This window comes from Taeniopygia guttata, chromosome 24 (assembly GCF_048771995.1).
Source record: "Taeniopygia guttata chromosome 24, bTaeGut7.mat, whole genome shotgun sequence".
NCBI lineage: Eukaryota > Metazoa > Chordata > Aves > Passeriformes > Estrildidae > Taeniopygia > Taeniopygia guttata.
The window spans coordinates 4,976,239-4,995,475 of record NC_133049.1 but is presented as its reverse complement, the minus strand read 5'-3'; the positions used below and the strand labels follow the sequence as shown (position 1 = coordinate 4,995,475).

General features: G+C 50.9%; 1 protein-coding gene across 4 annotated transcripts in view; it reads left to right on the top strand.

Moving 5' to 3' along the window:
- GRIK4 (glutamate ionotropic receptor kainate type subunit 4) overlaps nucleotides 1-18,476 on the top strand; it is a 206,139-nt gene extending 187,663 nt beyond the window's left edge. For 3 of the 4 annotated variants that reach the window (XM_072918291.1, XM_072918292.1, XM_072918293.1), the window contains exons 14-20: nucleotides 6,684-6,793; nucleotides 8,559-8,732; nucleotides 9,642-9,807; nucleotides 11,735-11,960; nucleotides 13,448-13,576; nucleotides 16,070-16,188; nucleotides 16,793-18,476. In XM_072918291.1, coding sequence (XP_072774392.1) covers nucleotides 6,684-6,793; nucleotides 8,559-8,732; nucleotides 9,642-9,807; nucleotides 11,735-11,960; nucleotides 13,448-13,576; nucleotides 16,070-16,188; nucleotides 16,793-17,158 — 1,290 coding nt within the window. In that variant the 3' untranslated portion in view covers nucleotides 17,159-18,476. Of the gene's footprint in view, nucleotides 1-6,683; nucleotides 6,794-8,558; nucleotides 8,733-9,641; nucleotides 9,808-11,734; nucleotides 12,107-12,168; nucleotides 12,390-13,447; nucleotides 13,577-16,069; nucleotides 16,189-16,792 lie in introns of those variants that run through there. The other variant, XR_012051889.1, reaches the window with a different exon arrangement.
- The last annotated feature ends 761 nt before the right edge of the window (nucleotides 18,477-19,237 follow it).

Sequence of the window (19,237 nt, the reverse complement as noted above, 5' to 3'; positions counted from 1 at the left end):
GTGGCTTTAAGGCCTCTGGGTGAGGTGTGCTGAGGGCAGGCTCGGCTGGAAGGGTGCAACAGCATGGCTGGGTGGCCCCTCAATTGCAGAAACTTGGCTGGAAGTCACCATCCAGTTGGATTTAGTGGTAAAAGTGGCTGGGAGGCTGAGCTGGGATATCGTGGGTGCTCCTTGTTGGTGTTGAGGCCATTCTTGATCTCAGCTTTGCTCTCCTGCTGCCTTCTCCCACCTGAGAATCACGCCAGGAAGGAATCCTGGATTGCTTTTTTTGCTGTCACCTCCTGGAAATGCTCTAGAGGCAGATCAGCCTCGGCTTTCCCAACCCCAGGGGAATGTCATGTCCCTCCTGGGGAGCACAGGGTGCCAGGCTGAGCTCACAGCTCTGGGCTCTGCCTCTGCTCTCAGCCTCCTCATTTGTTCACCCTAAAGAGCAGCAGCCCCTGAAAGCTCCCCAATCTCAGGGGGTGCTCTCAGCACAGCTGCAGCACCACAGGACCCTGGAATGGTTTGTGTTGAAAGGACCTCAAAGCTCATCCCATGCCACCCCTGCCATGGGCAGGGACACCTTCCCTGTCCCAGGGTGCTCCAAGCCTTGTCCAGCCTGGCCTTGGACACTTCCAGGAGTGGGGCAAATTTTTTTTTCTGTTTCAAAACAGCTGGGAATATTCCCAAGGGATTCGTGTGTGCAAGCGTGTACACGGTGTTGTGTGTTTGCTTAGCCAAACTTGTCTTGAACTCCCAAAAATCCTCTTTTATTTGCATCCTCCATTGTTTTACCTTCTCTCTGAAGCTCAGGAGAGGACAGATCTCCCCCAGTCCCTCCCAAATTCCCGGTATCCCAGGAGGCAAGCTCCAAATCTGCATTTGTGATGTGAGTGACAGCGCCTTGGTTTTCTGTCAGCCCAACAATAGCAGCCAAAAGGAAAAATCCATTCAAGCTGCCTCTCCCAGCCCCCTCTCCACCCGGGAGGCTGTTAAGGATGCAGCGTTGGGGATGAACAGAAACAAATTCACGCATCCATCTCTGTGCTGAGTGGCTCCTGCCAAGAGCAAACAAGTAATTAAAATCTAGTTAAAATTCTGCTTCCTCTGGTACATGCAGAATTTAGGATCGATGATTTAACTGATCACAAAAGAAATAAAAAAAAAAAAAAAAAAAAACCAACAAAAAAAGAGGGGTTGACTCTTCCAGCTCCTGGAAGTCAAATGGAATTGTTCCCTTCCCCACCAGGGTTGGGTTTTCACATCAGCCTTGTGGAGCCAGGACCTTTTTCTGCTGGGGTCTCCTAGGATTAAATTCGGATTTGGTGATTTAATACTGTGTTATATTAGGAAGGAATTCTTCCCTGTGAGGGTGGGGAGCCCTGGAATGGATTTCCCAGAGAAGCTGTGGCTGCCCCATCCCTGGAAGCACCCAAGGCCAGGTTAGATGGAGGGAGCCCAGGGCAGGGAAGCTCAGAGCCCTCCCTTCCCTCTCCAAGTTTTGACACCTCTTCCTCCAGCCCGTGCCTGCTCAGCTTGAGGAAAGTGCCTGAGAGCTGTGTGGCACTTTAACTCCTCAAACTGGTAAATATTTGTTAAACCACACACTTCTGGTTTTCCTTTAAGGATGTGCTTTGCAGAGCAGCCCCACAGCTTTCTTCTCCCCACCCCAAAAACCACCTCTGCAATGTCAAAAATTGCAGCTGACGTCTGTTAATCACAGCTCGGATGAGATGGAGCCTAATAAATAACCACAAATGAGCCTCTTCCTGGCTGAGGAGTTCTCTCCACACCCTGGGCTCCTTCAAATGCGATGACATTTTATTTTCATTTCCATGTAGCTCCACTGGCAAGTGATTTCTCACCCCTTTCTCCTCCCCACGCCGCCAACCCAGCCACCACAGAGCCTGTGCCTCTTGTCACACATAACCAAATATGGCAGCTTTAACCAGGGCTGTCATTTTTCTCAATTTCCCTGCTTGTGATACAATCAAGGCTGGATTTCTGACACGGGAGCTCTAACAGGCTTTCTCCCTCACAGGCTGCTGAGAGAAAAGGCCTGGCTGGCTGCATTAGGTGCCCATTCTGCCCAGCCAGGGGGATGTGGGGATGGCAGGAGGTGGATGGGGAGCCCTGAGCATTCCTGGGTTTGGCAGGGGGCTGGAGTCAGGTGCCTAGGATGGTTTCTGCATGGAGGGATAAATCAGGATTATTTATGTCTCATGTCCTGCCTCTGTGGCAGGGAATGAGGGACTAGAGATGATTGTGGCTCCTCAGCCCTGAAATCCTTGCCTTCAAAATGAGGAAATGGAGCTTGGGAGAGCACACAGCAATAGCTGAGTTTAGGCCAAGTGAGCTGAGCCTTAAAGTGTTTCGGCTTGATTGCTGCAGAGGACACAAAATGGGAAGGATGGATGGAAAAACTCCTTCATTCCAGCCAGAGGAATCTTGAGAGGAGCTGAGAGGAGCTGAGCCTCCCTCCTGGCAGCTCTGCCAGCAAGAATCCCTCTGCAGCAGGGCAGGGTGGGGGCAGCTGCTGGCCCAGGAATGCATTTGCTGGTTGTGAACCTTGTGGTGACTCCAAATGAGGCTCAAGATTGAGAGCAGCCTGTGCAGGGCTTGTATTGACCCCAGAGGAGAAGGAGGGACCTGGATCAGCCCCTGGACCAGGTGTGGTTATCCTGGGATGTGCCCTGGTTCGGTGCCCGAGCGCACATCAACATTTCTGCCTCTCCAGGCTGAGTTTTCTTGCTTTCCCTCTGACTTCCAGAGGCAGGAGAGAGTTCTCTGCCCTCCTTTTTTAAGGGAAACCCTTGTGAGAAATGGCATGGATGGGGCTGACTGGGATCCCTCCAGACTGCGTGTCCAGGGCAGGGAGTGCTGAAAACAACAAATCCAGGGCTGTCCTCTCCTCCTCAGATGTTCCCCTTGTCCAAGCTCTTCAGTCACCTGTATCTTCCCAGAAAACTGGCTGAAAAAATGAAGATTTCCAAGAACAACTTAAGAGGAGGGTATATTAATCTCTCCCACATCCATCTGAGGATTCACAGGAGGCCTTCATCAATTATTGGACATTTTGAACATATCTATTCCAGGAAAAATAGCTCTTCCAATTAACAAAGCTCTATTGGGACTGCCTAAAAATATCTGACAGACTCCAGATATTGTCATTCCCATCTTCAAAACAGACAGATAAGAGAGAGTTTGTGCCCTCCGTGGGAACAGAACATCTTTATTCTTACCCACAACTGTGAATGAAAAGAATATGTCCCAGCAGCCTGGAAATGACTGGAGCTGAAAAGAACCAGAACTACTACAACTGTAAAGTCACAGGAGAGATTCACTGCCAAGCTGGAGATTTAAAGCTTCCAACGCAATTTCCTTAATGAGAGCAATTTATTGACAAACTGCCCCAGAAATATAAAGAAGACATCAAGGCTTTAATTGCAGAAAGGAACTTTGTCACGGGAGCATCTCACAGGGGGAGGCTCAGCCAAGGCTCTGCCAGGGCCTGTGAGCTCCCTGCCAGCTCTGGGATGCCAGGGAGGATCATTCCCTGCCTGGAATTCTGTGCTCCAGGAGCTCCAGCTTGCTCAGCAGCCTGTGCCCTTCACACCTTGCTGGATCCCCATGGCCTCATTTCATCCTTGAGGAGGAATAAGGAGTTATTGAGCTGGTTTGGCTGCTGAGGAAGAGGGGAACCAGGGTTTGAGGGGCACCCAGGAGAGGCATGAAGGGGAGAGCTTGGGCAGTGCCACCCTTTGGCAGTGCCACCCTTTGGCGTGGATCCTCTGGATGGGATCAGTGGGAAGGGCAGAGGGAACACCCCGTGGCACCTGCAGGGCTGGGGGGTGCCCTGGCCTCCCTGGATTAGGGAAAGGAGCTCCAGCAGGGTGAGCAAAGGCTTCTCCTGGAAATGAGGGTCTCTCAGGATGATGGGGTGCAGCTTCCTCCAGTTCCTGTGGCTCTGAAAACCAGAACACGGCAGCAAGTGACCGAAAAATTGGGAAAGGACACAAAGAATGTGGTGTCTTCCACTGTTTGTACCTCACCTGTTGATAGGAGATAACCTGGAACAGAAGAGAGACATTGCCCTGAGGAGAAACTCTGGAATTAAACCCAGGAGAACCTGAATTTTTCCTTGGGAATTGACTCAAAGTTAATCTGAGAACCTGAACTTTTCCTTGGGAATTGACTGAAAATTAATCTGAGAACCTGAACTTTTCCTTGGGAATTGACTCAAAGTTAATCTGAGAACCTGAACTTTTCCTTGGGAGTTGACTGAAAATTAATCTGAGAATCTGAATTTTGACTTGGGAGTTGACTCAAATCTGAGAATGGATGCTAGGCCACTGGTCCTCAACTCATCCATTTGCTAAAAAGCCTTACCAGGACAAATCCTCTAAAAATGCTCATCCAGAATGGTTTGGCTTGGAAGGGACCTCAAAGACCCTTTAGTTCCAACCCCCCCACCACAGGCAGGGACAGTGCAGATCCCAAAATCTCTCCCTGAAGGATACAGGGACAGGTTGTTGTGGTGTGCTGGGTTTCTCCTGCGGGCAGGGTTTGCTGGGGAAGGTTCCTGACACGTTCCAGGTTCCCAGATGGTGACTGGAGCTGAGGATTTCACAGGCTCCTGGATATTTTTAGCAGAGGAAGATTTTTGTGCAACAACTGTTGCCTTTTCTAGCAACAACTCAAGTCTTCAGGAGAACTGCTAAGACCTTGTGAAATTCAGGTTTTGCATAACATTCAGTAGTAAAACAGCGAGGTTTGGATGGAAGTGGAATTTAAAATGCTGGTCTAAGTCTGGGGAAGGAAAAAAAACCCAAAAACCCAAAAAAAGCGTTTTCAAAGCTCTGACTCGTGGGAAGCTTCCCAGTTACAGGTGCTTGGGGAAGCTGTGGAGCTGTTTTAGGGATGCCAGGACTGAATTTGTGGTTTGGGACAGAAAATCCAAGGTTCTGTGAGCTGTGGGATCTTGTCCCTTGGGTGTGCTTGAGCTGCTCTTTCCTTTCAGAGGAGCTGGATCCACGAGCTGGTGCTGACAGAAGAAATCCACTTAAAATGGGAGGTGTTTGGCTTTTGAGAAACTTCTCCAAAACATTAATCTCCTGCTTTTGCACAAATTTGGTGGCGTTTGACAATTTTCTGGTGGTGGCAGCATCCTTGTGAAAGTTTAAAATGCTCTGTGAGGAGATCAACCTGCTTTTTCTAGCAGTGAAGCCTTATTTTTTTTTTCCAAGGAAAGGTGGTTTGCTAAGGAAAAAAACAGGAAATTCTGACGCATCCTGGAGATAAAAATATCCCGTTCCCTGAGATAAAAGTAATAATTTTATTGGGTTGTTTGTAAAAGAAGAAACTTTGCAAGGCCAGAGAGAGAAGTTTTGAAAGCATTTTTTTTCCCCCTTTTGCTTCACAAATATATTTCCCACCCTGTGAGCTCAGGTGGAGCCCCTTCTACCCAGTTAAGTGTGGGGTGCACAAGGATGGGGGGACCCCCCTCAGGGCTGAGGGTGCAGCAAACCCTGCCAGGGAGGGACAGAACGCTGTGATTGCCTCATTTTTTCTCTCCATTCACTCGTTCTTTGTCTGGAGGAACATAAATGGAGGGAAAAACAGATGTAGGGGATGAATCCAGTGGGGAGATGCTGCAGGACTCAGTCATTTGTGGGGTTGCTGTTGCTTGTTTGCCCTGCAAAGTTGGTTTATCCCCCTTCTCCTGTTTATTTCCCTTCTCCTGTTTATCCCCCTTTATCCCCTTTATTTCCCTTCTCCATTTTTTTCCTTTACTCCCCTTCTCTTTTTTTCCTCTTTCTCCCATTTATTTCCCTTCTCCCATTTATCATTTTTGCTCCACTTATCCCCTTTCTTCCATTCATTCCCCTTTCTCCCACTTATCCCCCTTCTCCCATTTATACCCTTCCCTTTTTTATTCCCTTTTCTCCCATTTATCTCTCTCTCCCATTTATTCCCTTTTTACTGTTTATCCCCTTTCTCCCATTTATTCTTTCTCCCATTTCTCCCCCTTCTCCCATTCATCCTCTTTTCTCCCACTTACCCCCTTTCTCCCATTTATCCCATTTCTCCCGTTTACACCCATTCCCCTTTTTAATCCCAGTTACCCCATTGCCCTTTTTATTCCCATTTCTCCCATTTACCCCATTCCCCTTTTTATTCCCATTTCTCCCATTTACCCCATTCCCCTTTTTATTCCCCTTTACCCCATTCCCCTTTTTATTCCCATTTACCTCAATTCCCCTTTTTATTCCCATTCCTCCCATTTACCCCATTCCCCTTTTTATTCCCATTTCTCCCATTTACCCCATTCCCCTTTTTATTCCCATTCACCCCATTCCCCTTTTTATTCCCATTTCTCCCATTTACCCCCATTCCCCATTTTATTCCCATTTACCTCCATTCCCCTTTTAATTCCCATTCCTCCCGTTTACCCCATTCGCCTTTTTATTCCCATTCCTCCCATTTACCCCATTCCCCTTTTTATTCCCATTCTCTCCATTCCCCATTTTATTCCCATTTACCCCATTCCCTATTTTATTCCCATTTACCCCATTCCCCCATTCCCCATTTCTGCTGCGGTACCACCAGGGCAGGCTGATTTCCCTGGTGCCCTTCCAGAACTGTTTCCACCTCTCCAAACCCATCCAGCTCCAACTCCTGCTGTGCTTTTCCCTCCCCAGGGCCGCCGACCCGGCTATTTCTCCTTCCTGGACCCCTTTTCTCCGGGCGTCTGGCTCTTCATGCTGCTCGCCTACCTGGCTGTCAGCTGTGTCCTCTTCCTGGTGGCTCGGTAATGTCGCGGTGCCTTTCCCTTCCTCGCGGTGCCACCTAGTGTCCCTCGCAGGGCCGGGGACAGGGGACTCCCAGGGGGACACGGGGACATCCTCTGCCCCCCCAGCTCACCGGGATGGGCTGGCAAGAAGCGTCCCAGCCCCTCTGCCAGCCGGGGACTGATGTTTGTCACCGTGTCCCCACGCTGGGATGGCCATCGTGCCCTGGTTCAGCATGTGTTTGGTCACAGTGGTGCCCTGAGGTGGGGGGAGAAGGTTTTGGAGAAACCATCCTTCCCATTTTTGGTGCTGTTAAAACCTCCCTGCAGATGTTTTTTTGCCCTTTTGTCCCAAACAGGGAGGTTGGAGGCTGTTAGGAACCTCCAAATCCATTCCAAGATGTCAATAAGAATTCCACCAGTGATGTCTGGCTCCCCAGTTTGTGCAGGAGGGAAAAGTTCATGAGTATCTTGGAGCAGCTGATGTGCAGAGCCTCTCTTGGCAGCTCTCAGCTCCATTCCCCTATGATTAATTCCGATCAGCCTCAAAATGCCCCGTTGGTGGCCCAGGCTCTGAGCTCCAGTGCTGCCCTCCCTGCCCTGCCCACACCCCTGGGGAGGCTGTTCCAGGCAGAATGGAGCTATCCCTGTGTCCTGTGTCCCTCAGCGTGGCTGAACTTGTCATCCTGGCAGGGCTTTCATGGGTTCCTCAAATCTACTGCAGCCTCAGAAATGCAGAGATGGAGAAACCATTGAATTACGCACAGCTGGTGCCTCTTTAGCCCCTTCCTCATGTTTTAAATATGATCCTCCAGAAAGGTGCCCTTACCCAGCTCCCCTGAGGAGAGGCAGCTTTGGCTGCTGCTCCCTGCCTCGCTCAGCAGGAAGGAGCTTTTGACCCTGTGAGTTGCAGACTCCCAGAGCACTGGGGTTTGCTGCCAGTGCTTGATCTGCCATGGAAGGCCTGCAGGAAATAACCTCCTCCTCCTCCTCCCTGGCACCACTGTGAGAGAGGAGATGCAGGGATGAAAAGAGCCCCCTCATTCTGGCTAAATGTGAGCTGGCACAGCCCTGCAGCTGTTTTGGCAATAGCCCCAAAATGACCCTCCCAGAGCAGAATGATGAAGTGCAGCACATGAATTAGCAGACTTTCTTAGCAACCAGGGAATTGGGGACTGGAAGCAGCAAAAGAGAGAGAGAGAGGTGCAGCCACAACAGTGACAGGCTTAGATATTTCCCATTCCCACCTCTGTCCTGCCCCTGAAGGGTGGGATGCTTTGAAACACCAGCACTGAGCTTCCAACTCCACCTCAGACCTTCTCAGAACAACCCTTTGCACCAACAAGAGTTTTTCTTGATGGTTTAATGCAGTCAGGGCTCACACACTTCACTTTTGAACTTGCCATCAGTGCTCGTGCTCCGGCAGGGAGCGCAGCCAAAGACGTTTGATTTCTGCTTCCCATCAAGTCCGTGCACATCTGGAGTTCCTGCTGTGGTGGGAATCTGCACGTAGGGCTGCAGGACGCACGCAGAGCTGCCCAGAGCAGAGCCTCTCAAAGTTTTTGCAAATCTTTACAAGAAAGCCTCTGGCTCCTGAGTCTCAGAGCAAACGTTTCACACAGCTCTGAGCCCTGGGCATCAACTGACAGCAAAGCATTTCCTCCTCAGAAAACTCTGCCTCCAGGAGAGCTGCAGCTTCACAGCTTTTCTCTCTTTTTTATTTTTTTTTTTCAAGTGTCCCATTTCCCAGCGCATTCCCTGAGCTCCCCTTTTCTTGTCCTTTCAGGCTGACACCGTACGAGTGGTACAGCCCCCACCCCTGCTCCCAAGGTCGATGCAACCTCCTGGTGAACCAGTACTCCCTGGGGAACTCGCTGTGGTTCCCGGTGGGGGGGTTCATGCAGCAGGGCTCCACCATCGCCCCCCAGGCTCTGTCCACGCGCTGCGTCAGCGGGGTCTGGTAAGGAGGGCAGCCCTTCCTGCCAGGAAGGTTTCTCTGGGCAGAGGGGGACGTGGAGAGGGAACTTCTTCATGGAAAGGGTTGTGGGATGTCGGAATCTGTGGGTATTGGTGATTCTGAGATTGTAGAAAGTCTCTGTCTTTCTGCCCCGCTGCCAAAGCAGAAGCCATAATTCGTCTGTGCTGTTTCAAGGTTGTTTATTCTGTTTATCTCTAACATGTTCTGCTGCCCTGCCGCAGCTCTGTCCTGCAGGGCAGCGTGTGGGGCTCTGCCCTCAGTGGGATGGTACAAACATTAAATACCACAAACTACCTGTGCTGCATTTACAATAACGTGCCAATATCTGTCACCTACGTTGGACAGTGTGTCCCCAGCCTGAACCAACAGAAAAATGCCAACACCACAGTGAAACATGGAGGGCATGAAGAAGGAGGAAAAGGACAAGACACACCCAATTTCCTCCATCTTGTCCCCTCTGAACCCCTAATCTAGAAACCTAAAATTTTACTCTTGCACCCGTGTCACACCTAATTATTACTTATATCAAACACTCAGAGCTGGTAATTGATCCTGTAAGATTGAAAACTCTTTTCCATGGCCAGAGATCACAGACAGTGTCTCTGGGGGCTCTGTCCAGGGGGGTTCCTGACCCCTGCCAGGGTCCCAGACCTGCCAGGGCAGCCAGAGGGAAGCCCTGGATTCCACAGTGGGACATCGGGAGGGGCTGCCCAGGTGGAGATGTTCAGGGATGAGTGGGTGTGGCACTCACTTGTCTGGGTGACAAGGTGGGGATTGATGGTTTTGGAGGGAGTTTGCCGTCTCAGCTATTCTGGCACTCTGAGAGGCAAAGGGTGGGGATGGAGAGCAGGTTTCCTGAGGGAAACCACACCGTCTCTTCCCTCCCCCTAGGTGGGCATTCACCTTGATCATCATCTCCTCCTACACGGCCAACCTGGCAGCGTTCCTGACCGTGCAGAGGATGGACGTCCCCATCGAGTCCGTGGATGACCTTGCTGACCAGACAACCATCGAGTACGGCACCATCCACGGCGGCTCCAGCATGACCTTCTTCCAAGTAAACCCCATTCTCTGGCTGCCTGGGGGGCAGGGGGTGCACAGGGCACCCCTCAGTCAGATCGGGGTGTCCCCCTCAGCTTGTGTGTCGCTCCAGTTGCTGGCACAAAGGGGAACCTCTGGAGAGATCCTTGCACAGGATAAATGGTGGGAGAGGCATGGTGGAGGACACAGAAAGGCAATTTGACAAGGAAGTCAAATTTTCACGGGTCTCCACATGGTTTTAGCTTTTATTTGAGGGTCTTTCAGGTGTGATAAGCAAAGAGACATTTGCACCAGCCAGGCAGGCTCGCAGAAGCCAAAGTGCTGGAGCCTGTGTGAGGTCAGTGGCACTGAAATAAGTCAAGTGTATGCAAAGTTATGTGGGCCATTTAGCCCAATTTAATTTTCATCTTCCCTGCTCTGCTCAGAAGGGAAATGAATGAGTGAATCTTTTCTGCAGCGCTCTGAACGCACAAAGAACTGCTTGAGGATTATTTATTTATTTATTACTTGTTGAAATTCCAAAAGGAGAGAAAGCTTGTTCTCACTTTCCCCCCACTGTGAGTCCGAACTGAATTTGGAAGGCTGGGAAATCTCTGGAGTCAGCCTGAGCTTTTCAGCTCAACTTTGTGCTCTTTGGGGGTATGGAAAAGAGCTACTTTTAAGCCAAACTTTACATCTAAAATGAGCTGAGCAGAGCCTAAGTAAGGAAGTGGTTGCATAGAAGGGGCTCACTTGAGGAAAGCTTTCAAGTTTAAACCCCTGGCTGTGTCTCTGCACTGGCTGGCAGTGAGGAAATCAGAGAGGAAATTAGGAAAAGACAGTTTTGTCCTATTTGTGGTGCTTTAAACCGTGTTGGGATCCATTTGCCTCTGGTGTAAGGACAGGGAGGTTAAAGTAGTGATGGATAACTGCCTCCATCTCCCCTCCCTTCCTGGGTGCACGAAGGAATGCTTGTCCCCTCCTGAGGCACCTTGTCCTGGCAGTGCTTCTCCTGACACTGACACACAGTTTAAGGTTTAAAAATGCAGTGAAACAGAACCAAACCCCTCTGCTCATCTGTCTCCTGTCCATGTGGCTGCACCCAGAGGACAGAGCTGCACAGACGAGGACAGGAACTGGGTCAGCAGCAGATTCCCTGAGGCTCTCCAGCACTGCTCACCAGCCACAGAAAACAAGCCCTTGACAGTATGAAAATCCTCATGCAGAGCAGGGGGTGTTTATATTCAGTCTTTGTGTGACCAGGTTTCACTCTCTGCTCAGCACAGGCAAGAGAGATTCCTCATTCTCAGCTTTCTTTTCATCAGACCAAGGTGGTCCAGCCACCAGCCAGCTCTGAGGATTTGGGGCTGGCTGAGCTTTGGTTTCTTGTAATCAGTGACAAAAAAAATCCCAGTTCTTTTCAGCAAGCACTTTAACTTGCCTCACAGAGGGGTGAATCAAATCTGGATTATTTTTTGAATTACATTTGTGAGCAACAATCTCCAGAGAGCTTTTGTGCTGGCCCCAGCCCTCAGTGCCCTCCTCAGGGTGCTGGAGGACTGAAGAACTGTTGGGACAGTGAGGGATGGTCAGTACTGTGTGAGCTCTACAGGGAGCACCCAGAGATTTTGATTAACCAAGCAGGAGCTGTTTCTTCAGGCTTTTTTTTTGTGTGTGTTTTTGATTTCTTTTTCTAAAATTGAATTTACTTTGTTTTGACAGACTCTGTTGGAATTGGACATTTCATGCCCAGCTTTTCCCACAAACTCCCAACACATTTGGGCCTCTTTGAGATAAACAAAGATGAGGCACCAAAATCCTTTCTGAATCTGAAATCAGATTTTGATTCCTCTCTCCACTGTGGCCTTTCCGCAGCAGCGCCTGATGCGGGGGCTCGATTTTAGGGGTCTAATTTACCCCCAAATCTCCTCCCTGAGCTGTGGTTGCCTCTTTCCTCCCCGCAGAACTCCCGCTACCAGACGTACCAGCGGATGTGGAATTACATGTACTCCAAGCAGCCCAGCGTCTTCGTGAAGAGCACGGAGGAAGGGATCGCGCGCGTGCTGAACTCCAACTACGCCTTCCTGCTGGAGTCCACCATGAACGAGTATTATCGGCAGCGCAATTGCAACCTCACGCAGGTCGGGGGCCTTCTGGACACCAAGGGCTACGGGATTGGCATGCCCGTCGGTAGGCAGTGAAGAACAATTCTAGTCCTTCTCGGCTGTCGGCAGAGGACCGGAGCGTTCCAAAGGCTGCGCCGGCTCTAAAAGCCAACGTTGCATCTCACAGGGTCCTTTTTACTCCTTACCTGCTGCCCATGCTCACAACCAGATGTGCGAGACCCTGCTCTGGTCCAGAGCCAGATGTGCGAGACCCTGCTCTGGTCCAGAGCCAGATGTGAGACCCTGCTCTGGTCCAGAGCCAGATGTGAGACCCTGCTCTGGTCCAGAGCCATGTGAGACGCGACCGCGGCTCTTTCAATAATTCATGTGAAAGATGTCTCAAAATTGCTGCTTGTTTTCTGCATACCTGCTCTTTGCTGTTCCCTTCCCCAACCAGTGTTTGTGCCATCGTTTTGTGCTCCTTGTTTTAATCCCCGAAGTGATGTCAAAGTAATGCTGTGGCAATTCTGGTAGATTTTAGCAGGAATGTCTTAACAGCTGGTGGTTCTTGAAACTGCAGGCCGGAGACTTGGGTGATTCAGGGGCTCTCATCAGGTTTAACAAATTCAGGGGTTTTGTCTTTCAAATGTATGAGCTCACAAGAGAACATTGCCACTAAATAAGAGTTTAGTTGTTATTCCAAACAATCCGCTGGTCTTTTGGACAGCCTGGAAGCCTTGTCCTGACCTTTAAGCCCTGGCATTTAGCAACACAAAGTTGAGGTGGATTACATAAGGCCTCCATCGCACAAACAGCCACTCTAGTTTAGGGAACACGGGTAAGCTTGTAAAGTCACAGCAACCTGATCAAAGTGAGTACAAATCCCTACCTTCAGGGCTAAATTTGTTCTGACATTGTCTTGTTAAACAGTGAAACCGTAGCAGATAAGAGGAGCAGAAAGCTGCTGGCTGGGACAATAGTGCAGAGTTACTGGGAGAAGTGCAGTCTTTCCCATGGCCCTTCTTAGGGTGGCAGACAAGGATTTCTTGTACCAGACAAGGATCTCTGGTGGCAGACAAGGATCTCTGGTAGCAGACACTGGGACTGCAGCAGAGCTCCGTGCCCAGCACAGGACTGAGCTCCTCCAACATGGACATTTTGGCTTCCATGATCCTTGGGCTCCTTCCAACTCAGGGTTTCTATTCCGTGACCAGTTTGAGGGAAGGAGCGTTAGAACAAGGTTGAATTGGAGGTGGAATGACAAGAGAGAGACCCTGCAGGAGCAGGATAGTGAACTGCTCATTCAAAAGCCAAAGTTCCCCTTGCCATGGACCTGCTCCAGTGGCCTGAGTGGCTCCTGGTGGCCAGGTAAAGTCACCTTCTGCGAGTGACATTAACCAGGTGGCATTCCCGGTGGGGTGCTGCAGCTTTCCATGGCTGGCATGGACTGACAGCCCCTCCAAGCCACCCGGAGAGGAGCTGTGCTAGCTGGGCACGCTGGGCTGGGGCGAGTGGCGAGGATGATGATGGGGAGGAAGGTGGGGCCCTACCACGTCCCTCTCGGCGTTGCAGGCTCCGTGTTCCGCGACGAGTTCGACCTGGCCATCCTCCAGCTGCAGGAGAACAACCGCCTGGAAATCCTGAAGCGCAAGTGGTGGGAAGGAGGGAAGTGTCCCAAAGAGGAGGACCACAGAGCCAAAGGTAAGAGACCAGGCACAGAAACATCCTGGCCAGAGGTGCAAGGATGAACGCCCAGCTGCATTTCTGCCTGGGAATCACTTTTTCTTCCCCTTCTCCTGACCTGAGATTCCTTCCTCCACAACTCAAGGAGAAAGCCAAACAGCTCCGCCGTACCTCACGCTGTGTGTTTTTGCCTGGGGCAGAGGTAGCGGGAACAACCAAATGACAAATATTGGAGGCATATGGAGGGTAAATTAGCTTCTAATGAATGTCTGGGAAAATGGATGGCTGAAGGGATCAGACCAAAATCCTGAGTTCCTTGAAGGGAGATGGATCTCCACCACAGGCCCGCTGGTTAATGGCTCCAAGTGAAAGCGTCTTTTAAACAGCCAGGGGAAGGGACACAAGGACTTTATTAGTACATTTGTAAACTGAGGAGCAAATTCTTTTGGGTAATGCTATGCAAATTGCCATAAAAGCCACCACATTAGGCTGATGTCCCAGCATGAGAGCAGTTGCCAGCTTAACACAGTTGCTGCATTTTTGAGTTTTGGCAGCCGCCCTTTGCTCAGCAAGTGTTTTCTGCGAGGCCAGCAGGCCCCCCAGTTAAAAGCACAGCCTTGTGACCTTTGGGGGAGCAGAGAGAAGAGCCAAGCCAGGGCTGGGGAAGCTCTTTTGGGGTTTTGACCTTGCAGCAGGTGTAGATGTGTGTCTGTGCAGCTCCTGCTGGGACTCCACAGGGCTGATGCTAACTTTTGGACAGTGTTGTTCTACAGACAACCCCGATTATTTATCTTCAGGCTGAAGGTGTAAGACACCAGGTTATTGCTATTAAATGAGTTACTTTTGAAGGTGGAAGGTATTTTTTTCTCCCTGGACTGTGCCAAAGGCAGGTCTAAGGTGGCATCTAGGCTGGGGGCTGTTTTGAGATGGCTTTGGAAGGGGGAAGCTGGGCTGTTTCTGGCACTGCCCAGCACAATCTGTGACCCTGGGCAAGTTTTTCTGCTGGTTTGTTCCCTTTGCCATGGCTCACTTGCTCAGTTTAGGAGATGAGGAAGGCTGTAGCTGTATGGGGAAAGGAAATATCCCTCAGTGAGCTTGGGTGTCTGAGGTGGCACCCAGACAGAATGATAGGAGGATGCAGAGAGAGGTACAAACCTGAAATTCATACTTGTGAGCTGCGGAGGGGAGTGGATGGCCTTTACCTTTGGGTCTGAGTTGTGATTCCGGGCTGTTTTATCTGCCTTGCCATTGCTGTGGAAGCGCCTCTGCAAAAAGTCTCTGATTTACAGACTCCCTGCATTGCTCTGGGGGTGGTGCCAAAAGAATGACGGAGGAGGAGGCAGAAATGTGACCTGCTAAGTTTTAGAACAAAACAGGTCAGCGATTTACAAGGGTTTTGGTGAGGTTTTATGTCTAAAAGCCAGGCCGAGATCAAGTCAATAAATAATCTATTCTTACACTTTGATTTAATGCTACAGGAGGGAGAGGAAGATTTTTATAGATGTTCTTGTTGAGTAATGGCCTCACACAGCCAACCCAGGGCAGAGCACATGTTTTTTAGTAATCAGTCCAATCAGGAACCCAAAGCAAACACAGAAGAGAGGAACCATATCCCAGGAGAGTAAATGTTGAGGTCAGCTCATCTCACAGGCAGATGGAGGCACAGTTTTGGGGGCCAGGACTGTGGTGCAAGTGCAGTGATGGCCTCAGCACACGGAAAGCTCGGGTTTTTAAGGGATGGATTTTCCTTCAGCTGCTGGAACTTTCTGGCATGCAGGCTGGTTAAGCATGCTGGGCATCCCACAGGAAGTGAGTTGTGTGGGGGAGGTGGGATGAGCTGTCCATGGAAGGGGCTGTTCCCTCCTCATGGGCCAGGTGGACTGGGCAGAGACACCCAACCCACAGCCAGGTAGCCCAGGGTGGCAGGGACCCCATTTTGTCACCCTGCAGTGACACAGCATCCTGCTCTCCTTCCGAGCCTCTCCTTTCCCACTGCAGTCCGAGCAGCCGGAATCGTTTTCCTGCAGCACTTTGTGATGCAATCAAAGGAGCTTTTCCTGGTGCCAGCTTCCTTTAAAGCCCTCCCTGTCTCCTTCATCTCTGCTCCTTTAACAACCTTGCTCCTCTTCCTTTTCAAGTTCAAAGCCACTGGAGCTCGGTGAATAATTTGCAGGGATTAATGTGCCCCTTTGATCCTGCCTTTTTCCCCTCCTGTTTTCAGTTTGTCCACAAATTGCTTTGTGCTTCCCCTCGAACGTTCTGGCTGTTTATCTGCAAAATCATCATTTCTGAGCAGGCATCTTCGATCCTGCAGTTATTGCAAGTCACTCACTTGGGCCATCTGAGTCATGCAGGGAGCTATTAATAGGATGCTGCCTGCTCGGTGGTTTTGGTCCCTGGCTGGGCGTCTACAATGCCAACAAAACAGCAAAGCCTGGGGGTTCTGTGCAGTGACACTTGAGATTTATCATGTGTCTGCCTCTCCAGAGTGTCTCTCCTGCTTTATTTTAGGCTTGGGGATGGAGAACATTGGTGGAATCTTCGTGGTGCTCATCTGTGGCTTAATCGTAGCAATTTTTATGGCAATGCTGGAATTTTTGTGGAGCCTTCGGCACTCTGAACAGTCGGAGGTAGGACCTGGGAGTGTCCTGAGGGGACAGGGTGTGTTTATTGCTGTCTGTGGGGTGTCCTACAGCAAGTCATGCACCCAGGCTGAGGAGCAATCCCAGCCAGGACACCTCAAACCCACAAACAGGCCTTTGGTGTAAAATCCATGAGCTTCTCGTGCACTCCTACTCAGAGTGAGGCTGTAGAGATCCTCCGAGGGCTTTCAAAGGGATCAAAGATGTGCACAACATCCAGGTACCTTTCCTGGGGACAGGATTTCTTCCTGCAGCAGCTTTGGATCTTGTGCTGATCTGGGGATGAAGAACACCGGGGGGTCTCTGATGAGAGGCAGAGTTGGGTTAAATCAAGTGTAGGTGTCTGAGCGTTGATGTTGAAAACCAGCAGCACTGAGTCCATAAAAATTCGGGGTCAGAATCACATCACGGAATCTTAAAACAGCCTGGGTTGGAAGAGACCTTAAAGCTCATCCAGTTCCAGCCCCTGCCATGGTCAGGGACATCTCCACTATGCCAGGTCACTCCAAGCCCTCATCACCGCAGCACCCAGAGCCCCTGAGGGACTCGGGGCTCGCTCAGGTGAGCAGCACGGCTCCACTCTCCCCCGCAGGTGTCGGTGTGCCAAGAGATGGTGACGGAGCTGCGCAACATCATCCTGTGCAAGGACAGTTTCCACCCCCGTCGGAGGCGAGGGGGGGTGGTACGGACTCGCCCCGCTGTGCCCGAGGAGCGCCGAGCCCGCAGCACGACCACGCTCAGCAACGGCAAGCTGTGCAGCGGGGGCGAGCCAGACCCCCTGGCACAAAGACTGGCACAAGAGGCCGCCCTGGTCGCCCGGGGCTGCACCCACATCCGCGTGTGCCCCGAGTGCCGGCGCTTCCAGGGGCTCCGGGCGCGGCCGGCCGCGGGGTCACCGGCGCGCAGCGAGGAGAGCCTGGAGTGGGACAAGGCCACCAACAGCAGCGGGCCCGAGTAGCGCCAGGCCCGGCGGCGTCGGGGTGGGACGAGAGGGTCCTGTTCCATTTTACAGAACACGGACTTGTACAATGTCAACTCGTTTTTAAATCAATAGCAGTTACCCGGCTTCTCCAGAGCGAGGTGGACCTTGGGGTGGGCGCTACGGCCTGGCCGGAGGGCTGGCGGAGGTTTGGCGTGGCAGGAGGGAGGTCCTCAGGCTGGTGGGTGGCCGGAGGTGGTCTCTGGGATGGAGGGACGTGGCGGGTGGCTGGTGTAGCAGGAATTGCCCACCCAGGGTCAAGGAGGGCTTCCTGGAGCTTCTCCAAGGTCAGGAGAAAGACAGTGGCGCTGCCTCTTCATCACTTACTGGGGGATGTTCTCCGAGGGCAGGGGTGGGACTTTTTATTTGCCGTGGCTGTGGGAAGGGAGGAGTCATTATTTTGGGGTTTTTTTTTTGTTTAATTTGGGTATGTCAGGACCCAGTCTCCAAGGCACCAGGTGCTGAACTCTTCTTCCTTTTCCAGAGGGTGGCAGGTGGGTTGAAGGGGAAAGGGGAGGATGGGATGGGACACGCTCCCTGTGAGAAGCAGCATTTGCTGGAAGTCCATCTGAGGAGTTGTTGCAATTACATATATAGAGAAATATATCTATACATAGATATATAAATATATATATATATATATTAAAATGCCAAAAAACAGCCAACGAACACAGTGAACTCAAAGAGGCCTTGAAACGCCTGGAATTTCAGGGGTTCTGTGTCTTTTGTTTCGTTCTGGGGTCATCTTTTGCTTTTTTTTTTTCCTTTTCCTTTCTATCCTTGGGATGGGGTGGGGGGCAGCCTTTTGAGGGAGGTGAGTGGGGAGCGCTGGGGGAGGCTGCCCGTCCCCAGCAGCCGAGGGAGGAAGTTTTGGGACCCCCAAAGTGTCCCTGGCTGTGCTCTGCACACTCCTGAAGTGACTCTGAGCTCTGCCCCAGGCTCAGCAGCTCCCCAAATCCGTGACCCCACGGAGCACCCGCAACTTCCAGGGTGAATTCCAGCCACACAGCATCTGAGAAAATCATTAGCCCGGGATCTCGTGTAAGGAAAATAGTGACTTCCCTAGAAACAGCAGCAGCTCACCCTCTGCTTGGTACAGATGTGGGGTTTACACTGGCAAATTTAATTTTCTGATTGAAAAAACAAACTCTATGCAATTTCTGGTCGTAAAAGGAAAGAGATGACAATGGAGAGGGGCAGGGGAGATAAAGCCTTGAGTGAAGGTACATCCTGTTCTTGAATTGTTTTCTTTTCTTTTTGTCTTGAATGTACTGAAATAAAAGATGTCCTTGTATAATCATGCTTTTTTTTTTTTTTTCCTTCTCTTTCCTTCCCTGTTTAGAGTCAGGAAAGTTGTGAGACAGTTTGAGGCCCGACTGCTCAGGGAGAAACCCAACAACTTGACAGGCAAGAGGTGCTTTGGCTGTTGCAGGTCTCTGCTGCCCCAGAGTGTCCACACACCCCTGGTGTTGCTGTTTCCTGTAGCTAAATGGAAAACAGGAGTTAAAAAGTAAAGGTCAATTAAAAAAAGAATAATTCCTGGCGATGAGGGAGAGAACTCAGAGCTGACAGCAGGGTGAGCAGGGATGCAGCTCCATCTTTCCCATAGCTGGTGGTTGGAGCTGCCCAAGGGTGAATCCAGGGTGATTCCAGCTGATGTTTCTGAGGAGGATGGGCAGGGAATTGGGTGTGGACCATGGTGATGGGCACAGCAGGGTTGTTCTAAGGATTCCAGAATTTGTTTCTGAGGATGAACAAGGAATGGGATGTGATCCAGGGTGATGGGCACAGCAAGGTTGTTCTGATGTCTCCAGAATTTGTTTCTGAGGAGGATGGGCAGAGAATGGGGTGTGGACCATGGTGATGGGCACAGCAGGGTTGTTCTGAGGATTCCAGCTGATGTTTCTGAGGAGGATGGGCAGGGAATTGGGTGTGGACCATGGTGATGGGCACAGCAGGGTTGTTCTGAGGATTCCAGCTGATGTTTCTGAGGAGGATGGGCAGGGAATTGGGTGTGGACCATGGTGATGGGCACAGCAGGGTTGTTCTGATGTCTCC